This window comes from Akebia trifoliata, chromosome 4 (genome assembly GCF_017979445.1).
Source record: "Akebia trifoliata isolate Shusen 1 chromosome 4, ASM1797944v1, whole genome shotgun sequence".
Taxonomy (NCBI): Eukaryota; Viridiplantae; Streptophyta; class Magnoliopsida; order Ranunculales; family Lardizabalaceae; genus Akebia; species Akebia trifoliata.
In genome coordinates this window covers 8,994,750-9,014,161 of record NC_141378.1, presented here as the reverse complement: position 1 = coordinate 9,014,161, position 19,412 = coordinate 8,994,750, and the positions used below count along the sequence as shown (strand labels likewise).

Genomic DNA, 19,412 nt, shown 5'->3' with positions numbered 1-19,412 from the left:
AAGTCGACGCAATCCAAGTGACTAACAAAAACTATGACTTATCTAAAGATGCCCAACACATCCATATAATAAATACACAGGTTGTCTTCCCCCAATAATTATCTCCTATAAAGAGCAATTCAAATTCAATCTAACATGCATCTCGATGAAAGTTTCAACTTTATTCCTTTGCTCTCCTCTCCTTTAACTTTGTTGTATTTTCTCTTCTATCCTCAATCTATTATTTTTCTCTTTCCTTTTTCTCCACCTTTTTCCAACAATACCCTCCTAATTTTATTATCTATACCCTTTTATCCCTCTTGCAATAATATTTCTACAATTTTATTATCCTTCCTCTTTTACCCTCTTCACCCCAAAGTGGATGACCATGTCATGAGCAAGGACAAACTCTAGTCATTCTATATGGTGAGATAATTATTTGCTAAGCAACTTGAAACAAACCCCTACAAGATAGGAACCTAAACAACTAATAGATTGGCTTGATCGTAACAATGTCTCTTTCTTGGTTATTGTGCTTGAAGATTTCACGATCCAAAATCTGAAATGATGTTCCATGTCTAGAGTTGATATTGGATACCAAAGGTAGTGTAGGTGAGGATAATGCCAACTCACTAGTCTTTTTTTTTTCAACAAATAAACATGAAAAACAAGGTGCAAATTAAACCCTGGTGGTAGTACATGAGTTCTTAAGTTGAATGCAAGTTGTTCTTAAGGGATTTAAGTTCTTAAGTTGGATGCTAGTTGTTCTTAAGGGATTTAAGACATTTAACACGATATTGAGGTGCTGAATCCACTACATGAACACTAGTGGAACCAATAAGGTCAGATTCAATTCGAGAAGGGGGTCTTCCATAGACTACCTAAAAGGGTGACAAGTCGATGGATTAATTGTGATAGGAGGTATTGTACCAAAATTCGACATAGGGAAGGTATTTTGTTCAATGGTGAGGATGGTAGCCAGTAAAGCATCGCAAATATTGCTCAAGGCATCTATTGACAACTTCATCTTGGTCTTCAATTCATAGATGATAAGCGCTTCTACATAGTTATGTTTCTTGAAAAACGAAATATATTTAAAAAAATTTGGTTAATGAACACTGGATCACGATTACTAACAATAGATCTAAATATGTTGTGCAATTTGAAACATCATAAACAAATAATCTAGCAATTGTAGAAATCATATAATAATGCTCAAATACAAAAAAGTGCACATATTTGCTAAATTAATCATTATTAAAGTTTTATGATAAGTGGGAAGAATGCCATCAATTAAATCCATGACGACATTAGTCCACACCTTTGTTGGAATTGGGAGTGCTTGCAACAATCTTGGAGGAGCTAAAACTTCATATTGATTGCATTGATATTCCACGACGGTAAAAATTAATGAATATCTTATTATATGTTGGTAAAAAATTCAGATTGGCCACTAATTGGTGAATAATTAAATTTGTACAAAATTTTACTGCACCATGCGGAGAAAGATGGCAATGCCACTTTACCTTTGTATTTAATACACCATTGTCCAAAGTGTAATGAGTTTAGGATGAGAGATCCTCTTGAAGCTTAATTATAAGTAGGTGATGATCTGGATCAATAAAACATCCCTTAGTGATATCTGTAATTGCCAAAAATATTTAGGTGGATAAGGTGTGGAGTCTAGCCATCTCGAGTAGACGAGAGAGGGCGTTAGCTACGATGTTTTCCTTTCTTTTATGGTAGACTATTTCGTAATCATACCCTTGGTCCAACATGGTGAGTCTTTGATATTTGAGTGCCAACGATTTGTGAGAGTTTTTAAATGACGCACCAATAAATAAAGCCATCACTTGTTAATGGCGAAGATAATTTCCCACATTTTTTTATCATCTACCAAAAAAAAATAATAATTAAAAAAAATAAAGATGTTACCCGAGTGAAGCCCTACTATGATATCCTAGTGGCCACCCATGTTGGATCAACATGACCCCAATGTTGGAGCTAGAGGTGTCACACTTTGAGGTGAATTCTTGAGATAAATTAGGAAAAGTTAATGCATGAGTTGTTGTTATAGTATTTTTCAAGAAGGGTAGAGACAATTTTCAAGGGTTCATAGAAAAGAACCCTTGCAGAGCATATCAGTTAATGGTGTCGCCATTTTACCAATCTTTCATAAATTTTTGGTAATAATCAACAAAAATGAGTGGAGGGGAATGGACTTTGTGCTAGAGTGAATGATATTTGAATATCACATTTCACGAATCAATTTCTCATTTTCTATAAAAGTGAGGATATCGATAAGGACGAACATTAGACGTGTGTTCACAAGTAACAGAAAAGTACAATTATCATGAGATCGAAAAAGCGGTGGCCTGGTAAATTGCTCCAACTTTTATAACAAATGGATTGACATGTTTATCAGAATCAATAGTTCTAATTATGTAGCAAATATAAATTCCTTGCTTTGTACTAACAATTGTATTTGTTGTTCAGTAAATCTTGGCTCCATGTTGGGTATGGGTGGATCGGAAAGGACAGCCTATTGTACCAAATTCAACCTTTGAAAAATATCGATGACGTGCATCATCAAGACATGTTGTAGATTTTGGTCATTGGATTTTGTGTTTAAATGGGTGGGATTTTTAAACACAAAATAATACATTTTTTTCATGAGTATCACAATCCATAACAAAATTTGTGGTATGAGAAGATTTTTGTATATACACGTCTCATGAAAATGTGGTATCGCAATCATGAGTGGCACAACCTTTGAAAATGTTTATGCATTAAAAACCTTGTTTTTAATATTGGAAATATAGATGTAGATGAAATGCTCGGGAAAAAAAAATCTTATATAAAAATGATTTGGGATCCATGGACTCGTAAAAAATGTCTAAAAATACGCATTCCTGATCATTAAAACAAATATCCAATAGTCATAATTTTTTCTAGGGACAGATGAAATGTCATGACAATAGGATTTTGTTTTTTTATTTGAATGATTTTTCCCAGCTCAAAGTGACCCATAAGAAGCAAAATATTTTTCTTGAGTAACATGCGTTGAAATTCATGTATTAAAGTAAATAAATTGCATATTATCCCATCAGAGTCGTATCCCAAAGATTTTGAGGACTAAATGAATCTTGTTCCTTCATTCCTCCCAGTCCAGATTTAAGTCTTTGTTTCGTACAATCTACTCATGTATCAAATAAAGGTCTAGATTGTGACTCAAAAAAAAGCACAGAATCCTTATAATTAAAATACGGGGTATAAAACATGATATCTATTGCTAATAAAGTTGGATAAGATTTCCTAGTTTAATTGTGGTGTAAAAAACCCTTCGATTTCCATCATGCTTTTAGGGATCTATATTTATCTTAGATTAACGATCGCTAGGGTTCCTGACCAAGAGCACAACATCCCACGCTTTTTTCCTTTGATGCTAGAGATTGTGTCCTAATCTCATGAGGATAATCCTCGAGATGATCAGGTTCGAGAGGAATGTGACAGTCATCCTGAGATCCCCATTTATGTCCATACATTAATGAATTTTTTTTGTTTGGGTTTTTTCATGAATCAAGGGATCCCAATCCCTATAAATGAAAAAGTGTTAAGGTACAGCAACAAATGGACTGATTGATATAGGATGATATGATTTCCTAGAGATACGATTCTCATGTCATATGAATCCCTAGGAGCACATTCCATATGATCCCCAGTTCATGACTTTGATTTTAGTAAATAAAGAACTCAGATGTCTCAAAAAGAGGATTCAAGCTTGAACTCTAAGCAAGGGTGATGGACCGTTAATCCCAAAGTAAAAGTTCCTCACTAACCTTACTTACTTAGTAAGATTTGAAATCTTACTAAGGGACATGTAGCTCACCTCGTGGCATCTAAAAACACGATCCGATGCCATAGGAACGTAGAAAACGAAATTCTATAAACTTATACTAAAAATTTCTGAAAAAATCTTAATTTTCAATATTGAAATTTAATTTTAAGTTTGGGAGTTCGATGGAAGTTCAGTAGTCATCCATTTTCAAAACCTTGAATCAAATGATCAAGTCCAAAAGAATAGTTTTTTTGAAATTTGTTTCATAGATTTGAGTTTTTCCACGAAATCTAAATGACTGTGATGTTGGTTTTCCCATGTGGTAATCCATTTCAGCTCAACAATACTTGGTAGGATTTGAAATCTTATCAAGTCAGTAAGGAAAGTGTTTTTCCAAAGTAAAACGGCAAAATCAGAGTTAGTTGAGGTCAATATCGTCATTTTCAACTGGCAAATTAGCTCCCAGGGAAACGGTAACCAAGATCCGGCGCACTTTTACGCCCGTACAACAAGATATGCGCTACGCGTAAAATAGAACCAACCTGTACAGGAACCGTATCGTCACCTTTAACATGAGTTGTATACGTCCTAATGCACACTACCTGAGTGAAGAAAAATAGAGACACTAAACAAAAGAGAAATTTATTAAGGGTATGTTTGATTGCACATGGAAAATAGGGTGAAAAATCAATTTCCATGGAAAATGACATTTTTCAAGTGTTTGATTGCACATAAAAATGAAAATTCATTTTCCACCCCATTTAAAAAGTCCACTAAATCATAGATTTCACTTTCCCATCCATATGGGTGGGAAAATGAAATTCACCCATTTTTTCCATCCTCAATTCTTCTCTACCACCACCACTACCACCACCACCACCACTATTACACTAACCTCGACGTTGTCGTCGTCACCATCGCCGTCACCGTCACTGTCACCGTCGCCTCGATTCTGTCTCCGACCACCTTCTCTCTCTCTTCTTCTTCTCATCTCTCACCTCCTCTGCCACCACTACCACCACATTTTCCCCCCATCTTCCTCACTTACCTCCGTCGTCACCACCACCATCGTCACCACCGCCGCCACATCCTCCCCCTTTCCTCTTCCTTGTCATCTTCTTCTTCTTCTCCCCCTCCTCTCATCTTCTTCCTCCTTCTCCTCTTCTTCTTTTTTTTCATGTTTTTTCTATGATTTTATCCAAGTGAAATCAAACAATGGAATTTGATTTTCCAACCCTATCTATTTTTCACTACTAATTTTCAATGGATTTCAAATTCCATGGAAAGTGACTTTCCATGCAATCAAACATACCCTAAAATTTAGTAATTATAATTTGTGATTTTTAGTAATTATAATTGTTATATTAAATTTTTTATAATTAATACTTACAAATAATAAAAATTATTATTATTTCGTAATTTTTCTTAAAAATAAGGAAAAATTATTTTAAAAATAATATAATATTTTATAATTATTAAATAATCAATAATTTTAAAGAAATTTGAAGAATATAACTAAATTAAAAACATATTTCTAACTCGATTTTGTAGCAATTGAAAGTGAGTGAGTGATGACCTTTTGTCAAAATAAGAGTGAGTGAGTGGGGGATCGTGGGGTTACTTTGTATAGAATGAAAATTGATATTTGAATTGTCGATTTTCATTAAAATTAAGTGGTTGAAAGTTGGGAAGTAGGTTCCTATGAATATCGATAGTTAGACCGTCAAATTTGGATCAATTTATATATTTAACACGTAGAACTGACCATCAAATTGTGATTTTTTTATTTATTTTGGGGTGCTAAATTCGTTTATAAATAATTATAAATTAATATATTATTATTTTAATAATTTTCCCTAATCAGAACAATTAATTACAACAGTGGTTTTGATCACAACAAACTGTTTCGGGTCCACCGAATTTAAACGGTCTAGAATAGATACGAAGTCGAATCATAATCCAAGTTACGGAAGTAGAATATCTTAACTCAGTTGTCGTACATTTCCTTAACTTGCATTTCGCCCTGCTCGCTCTCGCCCTCACCTCCAACTTAGGTTTTCTTCTTGACTTCTCGAGCTCTGCAACTTTCCTTAGTCATCCATGGCGGACCGAAACAATGCTGATTCTCGCAATCACCTCTCTGTGGAAACCCTTCAGCAGGTCTCCAAAGGTACTTCGTCTTCAAATTTGTTCTCTTTATCTCAATTTTCCTCACTCTTCAGAGCTGTAATCTATCTTCGATTCTTTTCTTCTTCTATTAAGTTTCAGATAGAAACCCTAGCATTGTGAGATTTTTTTTTGCCGATTTTGTTTATTTTGTTTCTTTAAGACCTAGATTGCTGATTTGGTGGCAGTGTAGGGTTGTAAACGAGTGCTACTTGCATGTGCGACCGAAATTTCATTATTAGGTTTTTTTTTTTTTTTATGCTAAGAAACTAATATTTAATGATGTTTTACACATTTTATTCTTCTAAATTCGCTTGTTTAACTAATACTGCCTTTGCTTGGTTTGTTCCTTCTACTAACATGCAACAGAAGCTCCAATCTTTGATGATTTGTAATAATTCTACTTTTATTTGTTAATTTATTGGTTTTGAAATTGGAGTCCGTATGTCTTCATGAGTTCTGAAACTTGTTCTATTGGGCAAAGTTGATCATTTCATGCTTATACACTACAATTGGTATTGATCCCTAACTTTTTCTATTATAATCATAATGATGAAGTTGGGGTTTGGGAATAATTCCGCAAAAGTCTATAAAATTGGGAAAACATTGGACAAATTAAAAAAATAAAAATAATTTTTTAAGTATACAAAATATATAAAAAACATATATTGCATATGTTAAATTATAAAATAACACAAAAAATACTAAAAATAACCTGTGATATTTTTCAAAAACTTGTCGATTAAATCATGATTGACATTTCTATGAATTAGATGTAAAGCCAAAAAAGTTTTAATTTAATCTAATCTTTGAAAGACTGGCTGTATATATGTTTTGTTTTGTAGACTTGCCAACAATGCCCTGGTTTAGATGGAACAAACCTAATGTATGTACTGCTTGTGGTAAATCTTGTTGCATACTTGCTTTTGCCTATCTGTTAGTTTTTCTTTATTTGCTTTAACACCAAATTGTTCACTTCTTCATTAACTTAATATTCATTCTCTTGTGTGATGTGTAGACATGCAAGGGCCTGATAATCCTCCCCCTCTTTCACCACAGTGGCTTCAAGCAAAGTCTGGGGAGAATAAGCATGGTGTGGTAGCTGGAGTGAGTTATCCTACACGTCCTTTGCCTTATCTTAGCGTAGTCAAGTGTTGTTGGATTTCAAATGATGTATTTTTCGGACATTGGGATGTTTATATCACTTCAATATAACCATTCCTATATTGTCTAGAAATACCTTTTAATACAACTTTAATTTTAATCTTTTTGTTTTTCTGTTATGCAGGAATCCCATCTCAGCCCATATCCAGGCTATTCAAATATCTCAAAATCATCAAGAAATGACGAGGAAATCCTTGATATTGAAAAGAAAGGGGATGTTTTCAGGCCGCCCTTGCATGATATGGAATATGGTCGGCGTGACCGTTGGCATGAAGAAGAAAGACACAACAACTCCACTCTCCGCAAAGATCATTGGAGGGAGGGGGATAAGGAGCTTGGGGATGCACGCAAGACGGGTCGGTGGATGGACAACTCCATTAGACACTCGGGAGAAGCACGTCGTGCCCCACCCGATCGTTGGACTGATTCAAGTAACAGGGATGGTAATTTCGATCAGCGTCGTGAGAGCAAATGGAACACGCGCTGGGGGCCAGATGAGAAGGAATCAGAAAGTTGGCATGAGAAGTGGTTGGATTCCAGTAGAAACGATGAGATGCCGCGTGATAGATTATTGTCTCATCTAACCAATCATGGAAAGGAGGACAAGGAGGGGGACCAATATCGACCATGGCGACCTAACTCCTCCCAAAGTCGTGGAAGGGGAGAGCTTCCTCATAACCAAACTCCAATACCAAACAAACGAACTCCTACATTTAGCTATGGTAGAGGGCGATGGGAAAATTCCCCTCCGACCATTTCTGTTGGTCGTGGAAGGGTCAGCTTTGGTGGAAGCGCTATAAATAGTGTTTCCTCTCATGCTCATTCTTTAGGTACTGTGTTGGACAAAGGTGAAAGTGCTCGTCGAGACGATTCTGCTTTTAAATATAGCAGGACAAAATTGCTTGATATATACAGGATGACTGACATGAGATCCTATATGAGGCCATTAAAAGGGTTTGTAGAAGTTCCATCTTCTCTGATGGAAGGCGAATCATTAGAGCCTCTAGCACTTTCTGCACCTACCCCTGAAGAATTGGTAATCTGATTTACATCTTAATGGGAAAAATTGTCTTTTTACTTGCGGTTGATTTAATTGTGTTACTGCTTGAGTAGGTTATTCTAAGGGGAATTGACAAGGGGGATATCGTTAGTAGTGGCATGCCTCAGATTTCTAAAGAGGGATCTATTGGGAGGAATTCTACTGATGTGCAATCGGGACGAGCTGCTCTTGGTACTGCATCTATCAATGACACAGCCATTTGAGTACATATGCGTATTTATGTGCATTTGCGTGACATGTTATCTATTCCAAAGATCTGGTTATGTTTATTAACATTTTGGTGGTCAACCTTTTGGATGGTCAGGTAGTAGAGAAGATTTACCGTCTGTCCTTGATTATTATAAGGGTGAAAGTGCCAATGACTCAAAAGGTGACCATTTAAATTAATCTAAGAATCCTTATATAAAGTACATGCACTCATATGGATCTGACTTTTTTAGTGTAGAAGGTACTTCATTTAGATGTTGTGATCTTTTACCTAGAAATGCATTTTTGTTATACGAAGCAGGTTGTTGAGGCCACTGCTATTGAAAGTGTAGAATTCAGGATTCAAAGTTGTAGAAACCCTGAATTGAATCCGATGCATGAATTGTATTTAGGTATTTATATGTGTAAATATCAGAGGATTCATATTTGAATGGTATCATGAAATTGTGAACCATATGATCTGAAATTGTTTTGTAAGACTTAAACTTGTTATTTTTTATCGAGGAGATGCAGTGCATTAATGTATTACTTTTTCAGCTCATAATATCCCGCTTCATAACTTCTTGCCAACCAAGAAATTCAAAAAATTGAGATAATTAAGTGGAGGTGGATGTCTTATTCCTTTATATATATATATGTATATATATTATTAAATTTTGACATATTTCCACGAAATATTTCTATTTGCACAAGGTTTGACACAACATCTAATCGACACTTTCTTTTTGTATATATTTATAAGAAAATCGTTGCTCATTTCACAAACTATTTCTGTGAACTGTAAATTCCTACTGAAATAAAAAAATTTCAGATCTAAAAAATGCTACATTGATGCTTCAATAAATTGTTGAAATATTCATTATTGAAAAAATATTCGTAAAAATAAATATTATAAACAAATTAAGCATGTTAGCGTTCTTTTTTAACACTCATACATAGTCATCAATGTTCTGATTAGTTGAATATATTATAATCTTTATTCACTTATTTTATACATAAAAAAAGGATATAATAATAATTCTTGAATGTGATACTTAATGGTTGGTTCATTTAACAAAGTGTTTTATATATTAAGGTATTTGCAGCTATTGTGACATTATTATCATTTCCATGTAGAGAATATAGTTGTTTTTGGTTTCCACACTAGTCAAAATGTGCACCAAAATCGAAATTTAACACCTTGTCTAAGTGTGTGTGTGTGTCTCCTCCCTTCTCTTCTTCTTACTATTACTCTATTTTATTTCTACTTTGTTGGAACAAAGGAAAAATAAAACTGTTGGGAAAAATACTTTTCTTCAAAATCACAGATAGATATAAAACATTAATTCAGCAATTGAATATTTTTTTATTCGTTGATCATTATTCATTGTGGGTGACATAACAAGACAAAAGTAGGAAAATAGAGATTGATTTCTTTTTTCCCCTCTATGTTTATTTTCCCACTTTGCTGTAGAAAAAAAAAATAGAACAGTTGGACAGAAGGGAAGATTGATTCATCGACCATTTGTTTTCTTTCTTTTTCCCTTCCCCTTGTGACGTTGTCTTTTTTCATTTTGTTAAAAAGGGGCATCCACAGTGGTGATCACGGCCATCTCATACATCACATGCTTTTGGATGCTCCCCCACACCCCCAAAAAAAAGAAAAAAAGAATACTCCAGAAATAAGAAGATTGAATGGTTATGATTATCTAGTTCAGTTGCTTTATGATATAGGAACTCCCAGCTGAGGTCCATTGATTGGTGCATCCTGATCCTTTCATGTAGATAAATTTAATGGACATATTCTTTAGCTGACCCCAGATGTTTTTGGGTTAAGGTTTTGTTGTTATCGGTGAAGGTGATTCCTTGGTTATATTTGTGCAGCTTTGAGGTCAGATGCCGCTCATCATAAGAGGGATGATGAGGTGGCAATCAGTAGGGAAGTAAGCATGCAGGGAAGTTCTCATCCAGGCATTCCATGGAGATCTGATTCACTGGAAGAACGCACACATGTTCCGTCAAATGATTGGAGAGATCTTCCCACTGATGTTAGGTCAAGAAATTCTGACATGGGCTATTCACATTCACAGAAGGATCGGAATACAACACGAGAGAATAGTTCGGCAGTTGTTTCATCTTATTATAAAGATGAGAACTGGCATGTTGGGGAGGGTTTTCATTCAGAAATCACCCAAGATCCCATTCTTAAAAGGCAACTATCTGAAGTCATGGGCAGGGAAAGAGAAACCAGAAATTTTTTGCCACAGCCTTCTCCAGAGGACTTATCTCTCCATTATAAAGATCCCCAAGGTGAAATTCAAGGTCCTTTCTCTGGAAGCGATCTTATAGGATGGTTTGAGGCTGGATATTTTGGTATTGACTTGCAAGTTCGCGTAGCAAATACTTCCCCTGAGACTCCTTTCTCATTGCTTGGGGATGTTATGCCGCACTTGCGAGCAAAAGCAAGGGCCCCTCCTGGTTTTGGTGCACCAAAACATGGTGAAATTTCAGAGACAATTAAACCAAAGTTCGGTAGTCTTGGTAAGCTTCATGCAAGTTCAAATGAGTTTGATAATATAAAGAATGAGTCAAGGAATAGACATGAGTCAATGACTGGAGCTGAGAACAGATTTTTGGAGTCATTGATGTCTGGTAATATGGGCAGCTCTTCTTTAGGGAAGTTCTCTCTCTCTGAAGGTTGGTTGCTCCTTACTTCTATTTTGTTGATGTTTCTATGCAATTCATGATTTAATAGTGGCTTTATCTTAGTTGATTCAATTCTGATTTGTAGGCTTGCAAGGATATATTGGCAATAGTTCTGGTGGTATGCATCCGATTGAAGCAGAAAGTGTAAATGACTTGAGTTACTTACGGGCCCAGAGAATGTCAATGGAAAGGGAGAGGTCCCTACCAAATCCTCAACATTGGCCAGGAAGAGATGCAGCTTCTATGGCTCCAAAGGTGGAGATTGTACCAAATCCTTCGAATGTAGACTTGATGTCGATCCTTCAAGGTGTACCTGACAATTCTTCTTCCTCTGCTGTCAACAATGGAGTTAATAATTGGTCAAATTTCACTGTTCAAGGTGGCTTGGACATGCATCATAATCAGCGTTTCCCTCCCCAAGCTGCATATGGGGTTGAACAACAGAATCAGCCATCTTTAACAAATATAATCCCCCAGGCTGTGGATCACCCCTTCAATGTTGTATCCCAAGAGAATCTACTTTCTTCTGGTCTCACTCAAGACCCACGGATGTTAGGTTTACTGCAACAGCAGTATTTGTTGTCCCAACTTCAGTTACATTCCCAGACACCTGTTCCCTCGCAGCCATCACTGCTGGATAAACTATTGTTGCTTAAGCAGCAACAGAAACAGGAGCAACAACAACAGTTATTACGGCAACAAGAGCAGCAATTGCTTTCTCAGGTTCTCTCTGAACAACGGTCTCATCAGCTTTTCAGTGAACCCTATGGGCACATTGGGCCTCTGTTACCACATGAATTGTTTCACATTAATTCACAGATACCAATGTCCAACTTACAAGATGGACTTAAATCTGGCATTGGACCTTCGGCTTCACAGGTTTCACAGGATGTTGGTTACTCTGTTAGTTCCGAAACGGCTCCACTATTCTTGCCACATCAAATTTTTGAGAATACCACTCATCATGAGCCAGTGATGACAGGTGGCGCAACCTCGCCAGAGATGATGGAGAACTCTTCACATGAGCATTCTGTTCCAGACATCTGTGCTGCTGTAGCTCAAGAGCAGATATCTCAAAGTCCTTCAGAGAAGCCAGGAATTCTTGATTCTATACCTTCGTTGGGGACTGACAAAAATGAAATCAACACACCTGAACAGATCAATAATGCGAAAGCTCCATTTTCTAGCATCCTTGATGAACTGAAAGTTCAGAAGGAACAAAGTTATGGTGACTCGCCCTCAGTTAAAGAAGAAAAAAGTGTTGAACCGCGCGAGGTAAAAAAAGCTTCTGAGAAGAAGTCCAGAAAGCAAAAGAATTCAAAGGCACAATCCTCTTCAGATCCTGTAAAGAAAATAGAGAATACATCCCCTTCACGGCAATCAAAACAATCTAATGTTGAGGGGGCAAATTTTGCGGATTCTAACTCCGCTGGAGAAGCTATTTATGAGACACCTCTAGTGCAAACTGGCGATACCAAATACAGGACATCTGCTGTAGAAGCTATGGGTTCTCAACCAGTTGAAAGCTCGTTATCTAGAAGCATGTCCAGTAATAAAGTTGAAATTGACGAAGGAAAGGATGGATCAAAAGAAATTGATTCCTCATCGCTGCAAAACCCACAAACACATTTGACACATCGAGCCTGGAAACCTGCTCCTTCTCTCAAGGCTATGTCACTCTTGGAAATTCAACAGGAAGAAAAGCTGACTGCACAAACTGAAATGGCTGTTATTACTGATATTTCTACATCTACTAATGTCATGAGTTCCTTGATGCCTTGGGCTGGGATTGTTACCAATTTGGAGCCTAAAACTGTTGGAGATAATTTTCAAGACAAATCTGATAATGCATTAAATCCAAAGAACAAAAAGAGTCAGTTACACGATTTATTGGCAGAAGAAGTTCTGGCAAAGTCCAATGAAGGTGATTTTATTGCCACACAGATGGATCCAATTATTGATGAAGATGATTTTATTCAGGCTAAAGATACTAAAAAGAGTCGGAAAAAGACTGCAAAGAGCAAAGGTGGTGTGGGAGTTAAGGCCTCAACTCCCATTCCTTCAGCTGATACTTCCGTTGCATCAAGTCCTATTGAGAAAGGCAAAAGTTCTCGTCAGGTACAACAGGAGAAGGAAGTATTGCCTGCTCCACCATCAGGTCCTTCTTTAGGAGATTTTGTTCTCTGGAAGGGCGAACAGGTAAACCATTCACCTGCTCCAGCATGGTCAACTAACTCAGGAAAGCATCCTAAACCCACATCATTGAGGGATATACAAAAGGAACAAGAAAAGAAGGTACCTTATGTTCAGCAACAAACTCAGATGTCAACTCCTCAGAAAGCCCAGCCAACTCGAGGCACCCGTGGAAGTAATACTTCATGGCCACTTTCTGGATCATCTCCATCTAAGGCTGCATCTCCTATCCAGATCAACTCTGCTGGTTTTGCTCAGTCAAAAGCTAAGGCAGAAGATGATTTATTCTGGGGCCCTCTTGATCAATCAAAACAACAAGCCAAGCAGTATGTGCAATACACCCTAATTTCATAGTTCATTTTTCATTTTAATTTTATATTAAATATTATGTCATAGGAAAATGCTGAATTGACTTCCTTCGACACTGCGCTCAACACTGTGCTGACGTGGCAGTATGCAGAGAACCATTGATTTTCTTCCTTGTATCCCGAGGAAAAAATATATGGTTCTCTGTACACTGCCACGTCAGTGCATTGTTGAAGAAAGTCAGTTTAGAACGATTCTATGTTATATTAGTTATTGCACTTATTTCAAAGTTCTTTCATTTTAATTTTATATTAAATATTATGTTATATTAGTTATTTTTCTTGAGCTTTTTAAAAGAAAAATAATTTGAATATTTTTTCATCTTCTTTATCAATGAGGGGTCTTGTCCCTCGGCAAAATGATTCTTGTTCTGCCATTCAATGTAATAGCTTTTTATGCATTTTATTCCTGCTTTTTGTGGAATACTGGTTCATAATTATGTCACATCTGGTAATGGTTCACCTTTGACTGTTATGCACTCACACTCATATCCTTTGGCAGATGCATGCATCTTAGAAGAAACATCTTTCATTTGATTATATTTAATCTTCTGTATTATTACTTTTGTGTTTCCTTTAATGCCTAAAATAATTACTGGAACTAAGGTCATGAAATGAACTCATCCATAGTGCAAGGTTAAATAGATTTGAAGATGAGAAGCCACGGTTATCTCCACCTTCCATTATGTTACAAATGCCTATATTTGAGCTCTGTTTTCTATGAGAAGCATGTGGAACTGTGGAAGAGATGCACAAAACCGAGGTTCAAAGTTCTGTTCCTTTACGGATGTTTGTGCCAAAAAATTCTGGTTTATATTCGGACGAAATACTGCTGTATGTTCTTAGTATGCAAAGTTTTGGTGTTTTTTCTTAATGTATCGATGTGTTTTGGTATGTTCTAGAATGCTATGTTACAGACGTACCAATCAAATTAAAAGGAAAATTTTGTCAGATGTTAGTAAAGACCAGCTAGGCTTTATGACAGAGCTGAATGCTGAGCTGTCAAGATGCGTCATGTTAATAAATTTTGAGCGTAACAGAGATGAGGATGTGAGAGTTGAGACGAATGAGTGGAAAGACTAGAAAAATAAAATTAGAAAAGAAGGCATTCGGAAAAAGGTTAGACTACCTCCAATAGGTGACAAACTAAGAGAAGGTCAACTGAAATAGTTTGGGCATATTCAATGAAGGCCGATTACAGCCTTAGAAGAAATATTTATGTTGTAAGGTCCTAAAAGAGCAAGAGGGAGACCCAAATGAACGAGAATGGAGATGGTGAAGGCTGATATGAATTTGCTTTCAATAACCAAATATTTGGCTCTGGAATTTGGATAAGGCTTAGTTGTTGTTGATCCACTTGAGACTCCTTTCTTCCCCTATACGCACCAAATTAAATCTTTGGGGACTTTGTCTTAGGTATTTTTCTAAATTTATAAAAAGGATGTGGTATTCTTCCTTTTCCCCGTAACTTCTCAATCATTTGTCTTAAGAGAAAGTTTGCCTCAATGGTTGATCTTCCTGGCAAGAATTCAGATTTTAGTCTAAATTAAAGTTCCATCAGTCTTTAACTTTTATTTGAATGCTGTCTACTAGTCCTAAAGTTCTACCAGTCATCTTTGCTATAGCCATTATTATTATTATTATTTATTTTTACTTTTGCTACCCTAATTCTATGGAACTACGTGTGCTTTTTGGTTACCAATCATGTCTCCTTCTAGTCCTAAGTCTTCATCTAACAATTTATGGAAATAATCCTTATGACTTTCTTTTATCTCTTCATCTTTAACCAAGGCTCACTCACCATTTGTGCTAGTTTGTAGGCATCTTTCTTAACCTCTTTGGTTCTCATCTTGTTATATAGATAATCCCTGGTTACCTGCTACGCAAGGTTGTTAAAAGCGCTAGGCGGGGCCTAAGCGACAAAAAATAATTAATGTTTCAATTATTATATATGTATTAAAGGTCGTGCAAAAAAGAAAAAAAAAATTGTAAATGCCATTACCAAGATCATAGCAAGTTACCAACTACCGAACAAACTTATAAGTCAACTCGACTAATATATAAGAAAAATGAAAACCATGTAACTGCAAATATTAAATTAATTTGATGCTCCTCATATCTTTTTTGTCATAATAAGAGAAGGTTAACTAGCTGTTTGCTGACACCAAAATTTGAAAGACCAAAAATGCCTCCATCGTTACATCTAACTTATTATTATCAAGGCCATCTTTGTCAAGATAAATAAAATTACAATCCCTCAATCCTATAACCACCTTAGTTAGTTTTTGGTTTCCTAAAGTAATAGAAATATCATTTTATTATGTTATCCTTCAAAATAGCTTTAATTAATATTTCAAATTACAAAAAGACATGTACAATATATTAAATGATAAAATATGAAAATATAAGATTATTCATTCGAAATTTTAAATAATTTTTTGAAGTAATTTTAATCAAAATCCTAAGTTTTGAAATAATGCATATGCAAACTACTAGGTTTTTTTAAATCTTTGATGCACGTCACAAGCTTAGCTAAGTATTAGAGACACAATTTCCTAAAATTGATTAAATACCCTTTGGAACACAATGTATACAAAATTATACCATGAAAGTGTCATTTTAACAGCAATTTTTGAAACCCCGCTTTAAGGCCTAGGCGCTTGGATGGTCTAGGCAGGCAAAGTGGGGCCTAGGCCCAGCTTTTGACAACAGAGCTACGACATGTTTCCTTATGCGTATTATTTTCTCTCCGAGATACCTCAAGAATCTTGTACACTACTATTTTAATACATTTAGGTACTTGAAATAATTGGACAATGTTTCAACACCATCCATCTTTGCATTTTATTTGTGCATAGCATATTCAACTTACTTTGAGCAACAGTCATTACTAGAGAGGAGACTAAGAGTCTTACCTGGTTAAACTGAATGTCTTGTCAATAGATGGTGGCATCAACACTAAATATATGATATTCACGTGGCTTATGTGTGAAAATAGTACTTAATAATTAGTCATTTACGCAACAGTGAGTTGCATGCAATCAATGTGACATTATTATTTTCATTTCCATACAGAATATAATTGTTTTTGGGTGTTGGGCTCTGTGATACCTATGCCAATTGTTGCTCTTCATTTTCACACCATACACGGTTGTTTATTATAATTTGATCTTCATGTTGATGAAAACTATCTCATTATTTCCATCATTTCCTTAGAAATTTTATTTTTCCACATTTATTTAACTTTTCATAGAAATGTTTCCCTTTTCAGTTATCCCTTGCATGGTGTTCTCTTGGAGTAATGATCTACTATCAAGGGACCCTCACTCCTTTCTCTTAAATCGCTGTTTTAAAAAAAAGTTTGATTGATTGGTTGGTTATTTCCATCCAGCTGGCTTAACTACAATTCTGAGGATCTTGTTGGATGATTCCGTTAATGGTTGTTTTTAACTGGTCCAAATGTGTACAACTATTATGAGCGTTGTCTGTGTGTGCATGCGATCAAATAATGCACTGCTTCTTTCTTTATTACGTTGTGGGTTCCAACTTTGTCCACCAACACTATTTTGAAGCTTTTGTTTGTTTTTGTCCCTAATCTTATGACTGCTTACATTACTACCATCCTCAGTATAATTAGATTTGGTTTTATTTATTTTAAGGTCATCAGATCTCTCATCCCAAGCAAACCCTAGCAGTTGGGGACACAAAAACACTCCTGCAAAGGGAACTCTTGGAGGACTGTCTGGTCGACAGAAGTCCACGGGTGGTAGACCTGCCGACTATTCTCTTTCATCCCCACCTGCTGCTACGGCTGCTCAGTCATCACTAAAAGGGAGGAGAGATGCATTGAAAAAACATTCAGGTAAACCCATTTTTTGTTTGGGGATCATCTCATTTTAGGATGTTATTGATATCTTGTGTTTTCTTTATTTTTTCAGAGGCCATGGACTTCAGAGACTGGTGTGAGAGTGAAACTGCCAGGCTTACTGGTTCAAAGGGTAATTTATAACTCTCCCCTGCTCTACCTTGCATTTTACATTTAAATATTTGCATTTTCATTGAATTCTGCTGGGCCCAGCGAGTACAAAAAGGAAACTCTTAAGTTGTAAATACTAGTTCTCATCCTTGTTGGTGACCAATACAAAAACATCTTTAGGATGTCTGACCAATACAGAACTGAACTGAATGAGGTTTTATCAACGTTTTATTTGCCTCTATCTGGCTTGATGAGTTGGGTCCATCCCAAAGTTGTTCTGCACTACAAGTTTTTTGCCACAAACTTCACGACTGAAAGTCTAGGTTGGACTGTACCTATGCTTCACCTATGACAAAGATACAGATGAAATTCATGGAAGATGGGAAGATTTCATAGCTTATATTAACCCGATACCCATAGCTCAGTTGGTTTGGCACATCGCAAAGCAACTTTGAGGTCATGAGTTCTAGTCCAGCTTACCCATTAAAAAAAAGAGTGATTTTGGACGACTAGAATCTTTTTTGGGAAAAATCAGGGTGTCTGATCATTTGAATTGTCCACTTCAGATGATTTCTTGGTCTAGATCTCTTATGTAGGACCATTAAAACGGTGGGCCCCATCCCCTTGCAGTATGCCACAATATCGACTTACATTTCCAAGAAATTTCTGATTTTCTTCTACATAATAACTGACTGGCTTTTAAATCAATGTTACTTGATTTTGACATTAATTTATTTTTCCTAATGCACATGGTCCAGATACAAGTTTCCTGGAATTTTGTTTGAAGCAATCAACTTCAGAAGCTGAGATTCTTCTGATAGAGAACCTTGGCTCATTCGATCCTGATCATGAGTTCATCGACAAGTTTCTGAACTACAAAGAGCTGTTATCTGCCGATGTACTTGACATTGCTTTTCAGGCTCCAAATGACAGGAAAGCAAATGCTTCGTGTGTTGGAGATGTAAATACTAACAGTGCAGGCATTGGAGACCTTGACCCAGATGTGGTGGGGGACTCCAATGAGTCCATCAAGGGAGGGGGGAAGAAGAAAGGAGGGAAGAAAGGGAAGAAAGTGAGTCCATTAGTTTTAGGGTTTAACGTTGTCAGTAACCGCATCATGATGGGTGAGATTCAGACCATCGAAGATTAGGAGTGGTTCCAAGGCATTTGTAAATACAATGTCTGAAGAAACATATGTAAATGTTAATTTTGGGATTTTCCAGACTATCTAATAGAGTAGAGCAGCATCTTACTAACTGAGTTATTAGCTCAAGCAGTTTTGTGGATTAATATTTAAATGGTAGGGGGGCTCTTGTGCTTGTTGGATGAATATTTATAGAAAAGCTTAGAGAAGTTATTCAAATGAAGCTAACCATGTTCTTTTTACTTATATATATGGTAGTTTGGATTTTAAGTTAATCTTCACATTTGCTGTTTTGTTGTATATGACTAATTAATTCATGGCAGTGGTACAAGTCCAAGCTTTGATCCGATAATGCATTCATGTTTGTTACTCACTGCCAAACAATTTTAGTTTCTGTGAAATCACATTTCTTGGTTTGGCGTACGCTTGCTGTCGGCCCAAATTTAGTTTGTTTGCCTCTGGAGGTAAAACAGAGCTGCCTTTATTTGTCATCCTCTTTTTGTGACAAATATCAACTGTACAAGTCATTCTTTACTTGAGAGCTTAGTGTAGGTGAAATGAAGATCTCCGGATGCAGGTACCTTCCTGGTTAAATTCCTGCCATCACCAACTAAGTGCCTTAATTATGGAGAGGA

The 19,412-nt window shown here is 36.1% G+C and overlaps 1 protein-coding gene across 3 annotated transcripts; it reads left to right on the top strand.

The window, feature by feature from the left end:
• The first annotated feature begins 5,827 nt into the window (after positions 1 to 5,827).
• LOC147403577 (protein ESSENTIAL FOR POTEXVIRUS ACCUMULATION 1-like) lies at positions 5,828 to 19,058 on the top strand. Of its 3 annotated transcripts, XM_086439196.1 has the most exons (11): positions 5,877 to 5,987; positions 6,829 to 6,869; positions 7,002 to 7,090; positions 7,272 to 8,183; positions 8,261 to 8,378; positions 8,512 to 8,577; positions 10,278 to 11,090; positions 11,185 to 13,618; positions 17,317 to 17,519; positions 17,596 to 17,655; positions 18,392 to 19,058. In XM_086439196.1, exons 3-11 carry the CDS (start codon positions 7,004 to 7,006, stop codon positions 18,781 to 18,783), a joined length of 5,085 nt encoding a protein of 1,694 aa, XP_086295322.1. In that variant the 5' UTR covers positions 5,877 to 5,987; positions 6,829 to 6,869; positions 7,002 to 7,003; the 3' UTR covers positions 18,784 to 19,058. The 3 variants fall into 3 exon arrangements, with proteins under 3 accessions (XP_086295319.1, XP_086295320.1, XP_086295322.1); XM_086439193.1 differs by lacking the exon at positions 6,829 to 6,869 and having other exon boundaries at positions 5,828 to 5,987; XM_086439194.1 differs by lacking the exons at positions 6,829 to 6,869; positions 8,512 to 8,577 and having other exon boundaries at positions 5,828 to 5,987.
• Positions 19,059 to 19,412: the final 354 nt, after the last annotated feature.